This window comes from Montipora capricornis, unplaced genomic scaffold (assembly GCF_036669925.1).
Source record: "Montipora capricornis isolate CH-2021 unplaced genomic scaffold, ASM3666992v2 scaffold_456, whole genome shotgun sequence".
Taxonomy (NCBI): Eukaryota; Metazoa; Cnidaria; class Anthozoa; order Scleractinia; family Acroporidae; genus Montipora; species Montipora capricornis.
Window position 1 is genome coordinate 240,395 of NW_027180191.1, and position 8,554 is coordinate 248,948.

The 8,554-nt window shown below is 38.9% G+C and overlaps 2 protein-coding genes across 2 annotated transcripts in view; both read right to left on the minus strand.

Annotated features, from left to right (window-relative positions):
- Positions 1–461: 461 nt before the first annotated feature.
- On the minus strand, positions 462–2,564 carry LOC138036086 (E3 ubiquitin-protein ligase TRIM71-like). The gene has a single exon (XM_068882447.1). The coding sequence runs from the start codon at positions 2,562–2,564 to the stop codon at positions 462–464; it is 2,103 nt and encodes a 700-aa protein (XP_068738548.1).
- Positions 2,565–6,938: 4,374 nt separating this feature from the next.
- The window catches only part of LOC138036074 (E3 ubiquitin-protein ligase TRIM71-like), a 3,765-nt gene continuing 2,149 nt past the window's right edge, over positions 6,939–8,554 (minus strand). Inside the window, exon 1 of the mRNA XM_068882438.1 lies at positions 6,939–8,554. This exon is cut by the window's right edge and continues 2,149 nt beyond it. Coding sequence (XP_068738539.1) covers positions 8,061–8,554 — 494 coding nt within the window. The 3' untranslated portion in view covers positions 6,939–8,060.

The following is an 8,554-nucleotide window of genomic DNA, read 5'->3' on the forward strand; positions in this document are numbered from 1 at the left end:
GTACTATAGCCAATCATAGCGCTCGTACTATCTGAGAGATGTAATAAACTATTTTAGTATAAATACACAGGTGATTATACAAAATCGCGCGCTCTCATTGGCTCGATATGTCGGATAATCAGCCGATAGTTACCTCGTCGGACAAAATGACTGCCAGTTGCCGATTTGCCACTGTAAGTGAAGTTGATTTCGTGTTGAAATGTTTTTATTTCTCTTTTTTGAAATAATCACCTTTGTATTTATACTAAAACAATTATTCGCCTCAGGCTCAGTGATTATCGGTGAATATTCACCTCGACTTATTTTAAAATAACAAGAATTAGGAAAAATGTACATCTATTCAAAAATCTGAACACAATGGTTATAAAACTCGCTGACAAGTATTTCACCATCTCTAAGGACTGCTGTGGAAAATGGGTTAGTAAACGCTCCTTTTCTTGAAGCACATACTCCAAACTTCGTCACAAACTCTCCTCTAAGGTTGAACACCTGCACTCGGTGATTCGATGAATCACAAACCAACAGATGTCCCGCTCTGTCCACTGACAGGCAGCGAGGATCATCGAACTCTCCGTCCCCCTTCCCTTATTTCCAAATTTATAAAGAAACTTTCCCTCCCTATTAAAAACTTTTATACAGTCATCACCTCTGTCTGACACAATAAGAAAGTTGTCCTGTTGGATACAATGAACGGGATCGATTAAAGAACCTTTGTTACCGATTGTACGCAAAAATCGACCATCGAGTGAAAAGATCTTGATTAATTTGTTACCACTATCAGCTACAATGATGTTGCCATCGCTGTCAATTGACAGGCCACGAGGAAACTGAAGCTGGAAACCTAGGCTACCTTCTCCTCCAAACTGATTGAAATAATAACCCTGATCACTAAACAGCTGAACTCGGTGGTTTCTACAGTCTGCCACTATGATCTTATCATTATGAAAAGAAATCCCACAAGGAGAGTCAAACTCTCCCTGCTGATTACCCTTTTTACCAAACGATCTTAAGTACGATCCATCACTGGCAAAGATCTGTACTCTGTGGTTACCAACCTCACTCACTGCAATCTCATCTTTGGGATTCACTGCCACTCCCCAAGGCCCGAAAAGCATTCCAGCTTCCGAACCTCGTTGTCCAAAGGATAACGCGGGTCTGAACTGTCTGCGTTTGACTTGAACCTCAAAAGGGCTGCCACGAACATGTTTTCCGTTGACTTTCACGGATGCCTGACATCTTCCGGTTTCTTTGGCAAAATAGGTGATTTTGTAAGTGCCATGTTTGTTATTTTGAACTCGAGGCTTGATTGCACTGCCACGGCTTTCAAGATTTCTGATTTCCAATGTCAGGCGGTCACTTTCTTGATAACATTGCTCTTTTTGTGTGTCCCTTGTAGTTACAACAATCTCAGCGTTAAGTCCAACAGTTACTTCGCTGATTCCGTTTCCCTCAGCGCTCGAGTCTTCCGGGCTAGTTTTGGTGATTAAACCTATTTGTTGAACTTTTAAATCATCAAACAACTTTTCGTTCCTTTTAAAGAAAAAATCCATGGAATATTCGATGTCACAGTCAGCCGAATCTTCTTCGTAAGCTTTTTCCTGAACTATTTTCTCCAGAAATTCATGGGGCTGCATGATTTGAGCGTTTGTGCTTCGCTTTACAATCATTTCCGCTTTTTTAATTTCTGTTTCTTGCATTTTCACGTCTTCGTCAATCTCCTCCCTTTGCTTTCCTAGAAGCTGCAACGATTCTCGCACTTTGTTGTCCACCTCATCGAAGATGTGATTCTTTTGCACTTCAATGGCTGCAATGCACGTGTCGCCAAACTGCTGCACGTCGCTTTTCACTCGTGCGGCTTGTTCTTGAATTGAAACGCAGTTTTTATCAATTGTCGCAGTCCTTGTCATCTTCTCCTGCGCTCTTCGTTTCTTTGATTCAATTGCTGCATTGACTATCGATTTGCGTTCCTTTGCGGCATCTTCCAAAACAATTTTGGCGTGACCTTCGTGATCTGTAAGAGCACAAGCGTTGCAAATGGCTATTTTGCACACCTGACAATAAAACTCCAATTCTTTCTTCTCGTGTTTCCCACAAAGTGTTGGCTGCTTTAAAATGTTCTCAAAGTCTTCGTCTCGAAAGTCTTTCAAAGCCAATACGTGGTGTTCTTTATTGCTCCTTAGCCCGTTATGCAGAGGGAGGCAGTTACCACACCAGAACGAGCAACAAGTGAAGCAGTACGCAGATTCTCCGCTTGTTTTCTCGCAATTTCCACACTTGATGCCACTCGTATTGCACTCTGTGACAGGCAAAGCATCCAACAAACTGTTGACTCGAAAGTTTGTTGGAAAAGCGTTAAGATCACCGTTCCCAGGGATCCTGAAGTTTCGCCTGCACTCTGGGCATGAAATAGTATCTCGGATTCCGCATGTTTGTTGAATCCTTTGCAGGCAATGAAGGCAAAAACTGTGTAAGCAAGGAAGCTGCTTTGGATTAGTGAACCTGGTCATACATACAGGACAACAAACGTGTTCATGAATATTGTCTAGAAAGGTTTTGATATCCATGACGAACGCAGAGAGGTATGGATTTCCGTGTTGAACTCGCGTTAAAATGAACAAAACATCTGTGTGACGTGACTTTGGTTGATAGTTGTCTGGTTTTGTGATTTCAACCAATTAAAATGTCTGACTGGATTTCTTAGAAATTCACGTCATCAAAGTGTCACTTTTTTTATGAATTTCTTAAAAGTAATTAAGCTGATGTTGCTCAGTGCATTTCTAAGGGGTGAAAATGTTTGCTACAAAAGCAAAGAAAGGGTTAACACGCGGCATAAAGAAGGCATGTCTTGATTTTTCAGCTTAGCTATGTATTTTTTTTCTTTTTTTATTGGACATAAATTAAATAACATATACAAACCATAGTACGTTATAAATAATAGTTGTGGTATAAAAAGAAAACAAAGAAGGATGGGCGTTAGTCAATACATTCTGCTACTTTGACATTTTCTCAATACCGTCTACTAGATAGAGGGGTTACAGGATGGCACAATCTTGTTAATAAAATCCTTATGATCAAAATTCTTTTCCAATACTTTACACCGATAAATAATTTTTTTTTCTGATATAGAAGAAGAATGTCTAGTCTGCGTTTTTGGGGAACAGTCAAGTTGAAAGTAAGGAGGTTCTCCAAGAACATATAACAAGCTGATTGCTATAGTGAGAGTCTATTTTTGTATTCACGGTGTGTGCCATTGAACCACCCAAGTGTAAGGCTGTAGAATGAAGTGGAACCAGGAATCTTCTTCTACTCTAAAAATCTCAGAGGACGTAAGTTTAGATCTCATGATTTTACGTTGTAAAAACTATTACAAACTAATAACTGAGAAATCTACTGCTGTCCCAACTTCTATTAAGACCGCTTGAGAGAAGCAATTTCCTGTGATTTAAGATAATTGGCAAAAGGGGTTTACACTTCACTGACACTTATGCCGCTTCTAAAGATAATAAATTAAGACAGTTTTCCTGTAAGTTTTTGCATAGAATTACGACTAGAAAAGAGCTGAAAAGATTTAAATTGTCTGATGACGATCTCTGTCCTCGATGTTCTAATCCCGATTTCACCGAGAACACTTTCATTGATTGTCCTGGTTCCACTTCTTTAGCGATGTATATAACTTGAAACGCCTTTCAAACCGGCACAGGTATTAAACGAAAATAAGATAAACGTTCCCGAAGAATTCTTTCCCTCCTCCCGATCATCCTACCATGGCGTTTTGCCCTTTGCTTTCGGGAAACATGTGACGGGAGCCTCATCTACGCCAGACGGTTTTCTATACACTGTCCCTCCAAGTGTTAAATACACCTTCGCGCTTTGAGCTGTCCTTAGGGATAAAACCTTTTAATGCTATTGAGGATTTTGACTTTGAGTACCCCCTTGATTTTCCTAGAATTGTTACCAGCGTATCTTTTGTGTCATGAAATTCTTTGTTCAAAGTTAAGGAACCATAAATGTATATCTGGCATTTCAACATACCAATTTTAAGGATTCTGAACTTGACGATCTCGTTGATTCTCGATTTTGAGCTCGGCTAAGTGCCAATTATTGCGGTTTGGTAATAATAATAATAATAATAATAATAATAATAATAATAATAATAATAATAATAATAATAATAATAATAATAATAACTTTATGTCTATAGCGCTGTTATTCTATGATCAAGGCGCTTTACAATCATATAAACAACATAATTAACTTCTTACTAACCGAGCGCGAGGGCCGTACTGGGGAATATTGGCCCGAGGTCGTGGCAGTATGGACCCTGCTGCGCTCGGGCGAGGGCCAATATTCCCCAATACGGCTCAAGCTAGCTCGGTTAGTAAGTAGTTTATTATATGGCTTTTTAATTACCTTTTGTTTTGTTTTTGCAAGCCCGTAATCGGCCCGTGGGCATTACGGGAGAATAATGCCCTACAATTCAGTCACAATTAGCCAATCGGAGCGCGCGTTATATCGGCTACAAACACAAGCCATATAATAATAACAAATATTTACAAATTTACAACCATATCCTATTATGTCTACAATGATTAAAAAAAGGAATAATTAAAACTAAAGCAATATATGCAAATCAACAGAAACAATGATCTGTTATTACTAAATTTAGTAAACAGGTACGTCTTAAATGATCTTTTAAATCTCGAGATGGTGTTAGACTTCCGAATTTCATAGGATATTAAGTTCCATTCTCTTGGTGCATGAACAGCAAATGCTCTGTCTCCATAGGTTTTGGTATACGATCTAGGTTGCATTAAAAGTTCAGTACTGACAGACCTCAATGATCTAGTCTGAGAACGATAATGTAGCTTCTGAGCTAAATAGCTAGGCGATGTCCCATTCAGTAGTGATTTATACACTAAAAGCAGAATCTTCAAAATAATACGGTATTGAACGAATCGGTACCCAGTGAAGCTTGCACAAAACAGGTGTGATATGGCGAAACCCACTCATTTGCAAAACAACAGCTCTAGCCGCCGTGTTCTTAGCCTGCGTAGCAAGCATTTCTGTTCGACAAAAGAGCTTCGAAACGATTTTCCGCAAATTGGCCGCGGGAAAGTTGGAGCAAGAGACATAATATTTAGGCAGGCCATATAATAATGCATTACAATAATCTATTTTCGATGTGACAAATGCGTGAACAACAACTGCTGCTGATTCTTTAGTGAGATACTTTCTAATTCTAGATAAGTTCCTGAGATGATAAAATGATGATCTACAGATGCTCGGCACATGTGCATAAAAAGTCATATGTACTCATCAAAGATAACACCAAGACTCCTAGCCGACTGAGAGGCAGCCACGCTCTCATCACCAACACATAAGGACTGAAAGGATGGAGAGGGACGATAATTTGAGTGGGTGAGCATGACCTCCGTCTTGTCGTGGTTTAGCTTCAATTCATTAAGATCCATCCAACGACAAATAGCAGAAATACAGTTCTCGATCCTCGATTTAGTAGTGTCCACATCCACCGATTTGAATGCAAAGTGTAGCTGAGTATCGTCGGCGTATAGATGATAATAGATCTTATATAACACTTTAATTTGCAACTGGTGCGGTATACAGAACGTAGAGTACAGGTCCCAGAACTGAACCTTGGGGAACCTCGTACCGTAGAATTCGTCTCAATGATGTTCTTCGAGAAAGATAAGAATTAAACCATTGTAGTACAGTTCCTCTGGTGCCAAATGATTTGTGCAGTCGTTCCAGCAACAAGGTATGGTTAACGGTAACAAATGCTGCCGACAAATCCAATAAATTAAGGAAAACATTCCCGCCCTTGTCCAATTTGTAACGGTGAGAAGCGCAGTCTTTAGGAGCGCGATTTTAAAGATGCAACAAACATCCCGCATTTCCTTTCATCGATGTACCACTCGGGCCTTTTTGAATAGTCAGACCTCACACAAAAAGCTCACACGCGTAACTGAAAATGGTAATGGGTCCTACATGACTTAAGACTAAATGCACTATCTCGCATAAAACTTATTCATATCTCCCGGTGAATATAATATGTCATATCTACTAAACGACTACCAAATAGCAAGTTTATCCAAACGAAAGTGCTCAGAGTTGCTCGAAGTTGTACGATCGCATGCAAAATTCGGATTCGTCACTGACCCGTGTGCAAAACACGTTTTATGTCAATCAATTTCGTTAGTTCCCAGTCCGTACAGTTGTATTTTTGAATTTAAATTTATCTAACTGAATAATAATTACTTCTGATGATGTATGTGGTAACATACATATAGATTACTTCATGGTTGGTGTGTGCGTACGATATTTATTCACGAGTTGTGAAGGATCGCGTAGACGAACGAGTGAGCGAAGCGAACGAGTGAGTTTAACGATCCATCACAACAAGTAAGTAATAAAAATCGTACAAACGAGCCAGTCATGAAGTAATTTGTTTATTATATAAGTACAGAGATCATAAAGTTAACGAGGTATGTGTTAATGGTGAGGCTATCAAACCAAAAGCCCTCAAATAGCAAAACATTGTGGAAATAAAATAAATCTTTACCTTCCAGAGCTCGCGTGAGCACTTTTTAAACTTTGTAATATCTTCTGAAGTATTTTTGCTGAGAAAACTAAGCAATAAAAGATCAAAAACTTTGAGAACCATCCACCAGTCGGCCGCCATGTTTACAAATCTGTGCACAGGCCACCCACGCCAAAGTTCAACATCATATTAGCCAATCAAAAGGCTGATACGACAATTTTTCACTAGTGAAAATAACGATATAGCCAATCAGAGTGTCGATGCGTCGTTTTTCACTAGTGAAAAAAATCGTATGACCAATCAGCTGGCTTCTCTAGCGCAAAGAGACTATTTGTATCTCGATCCTTTTTGGAGGGTACATCTCGGTACGTAGATATAATAAAAAACGTTAAGTTTATAAAAGTTATGCATTTCAAGCAAATGTTTGTAACCGCTGTTTGCGTTTTATTCCTATTGAAACTAAAATGGCTCAAGTCAAAGAACTTTTATGAGAGCATTAGCATTGTTACGTAAATGATACGACTTTCAAAACTTTACTTAGAACCTGAAATGGCCTTCATTCTCTAATTTATGAAAACTCGTTTATATCGAAACTTAGAATCATATTTCTCAAACTCATTAATAATTTACAATTTACATGTTCATGTCGGCTTCTCTTTTTGTTTAATAACCTCTTTCTCAAACAAGTGTAATATATACGAATAAAATATACTGACTAATACGGAGCTTACAGAGGTTAAGAACTCAGAACGCAACATTTGTTCTTTGCTGTGAATGGAAACAATCCGCAGCCAAAATTCTTTTAACCGGCCTGCCTTTGATGGTTCAGATCAAGGCAATTCGCTAATATACAGGAATAAATTAAAATTTGATTCAGTGGGTACTCTAAAATTAAGAGATCTCATACAACCACGCGTAAATTCAAAACCTCTATCCCCTTTTTATAATAAAGTTTCTATATAACGCGCGCTCTCATTGGTCAAACAGCGTGCTTTATGAGAGTAAAAAGTACGGAACAACGAAAGCTCACGCCATCATCCGCAGAAATGGCAGATGAATTTCCCAATTTTTCCTTGGCTATTGTTGAAGCTGTCAGTTAAAGGCTTCCTCAGATATTCTGTCAAGTGCTTTCGATGGAAGACCTCAGCCGCCCCCGGTCCGGCAGTTCTTTCAAACTCAAGAAGTAAGAGAAACACTCGCCTATCGGCTCGTGTTTCCCCCTACACTTCTTTCGTGCTCTTGCCGCTTCCTGCATGCTTTACAACAGAACAGAGCACAGTCAAGGCTTCGTTATTTGTTAATTAACCCCCAAAAAACCTAAGATTGAAACTCTCCCGCCTTTAATTGTGTAATCTACAATACTGCTTTTTTAAAAGCCGATTCAAATTAAGAAATTCTCATTGTAATTGGAATTTTTTTCGCCGACAAACGAATTTTAAAGTCGATGACGATGAATAACAAAACTCAGGAAAAAATTGTACATCTATTCAAAAATCTTAACTCAATTGTTTTGAAACTCGGTGACAATTACTTTACCATCACTAAGGACTGCTAAAGAAAGTGGGCGATTGAACGCTCTTGCCTTTATACCACATACTCCAAAATTAGTTACGAACTCTCCGCTGAGTTTAAACACCTGCACTCGGTGATTCGATTCATCACAAACCAGCAGATGTCCCGCTCTGTCCATTGACAGGAAGCCATGGTTATTGAACTCCCCGTTCCCCTTCCCCTTATTTCCAAATTTATAAAGAAACTCTCCCTCCCTATTAAAAACTTTTATACAGTGAGCACCTCTATCTGACACAATAAGAAAGTTGTCGTGTTGGATGCAATGAAAGGAAAAGATGAAAGAACCTTCATTACCGATACTATGCAAAAACCGACCATCAAGTGAAAAGATTTTGATCAATTTGTTACCACGATCGGCAACAATAATGTTCCCATCGCTGTCAATTGACAGGCCATGAGGATTCCCAAGCTGATTAAGATAAT

Excerpts from the sequence above, each read along its gene's own strand:
- LOC138036086 (XM_068882447.1), bottom strand. The coding sequence starts at position 2,564 with ATGGATATCAAAACCTTTCTAGACAATATTCATGAACACGTTTGTTGT.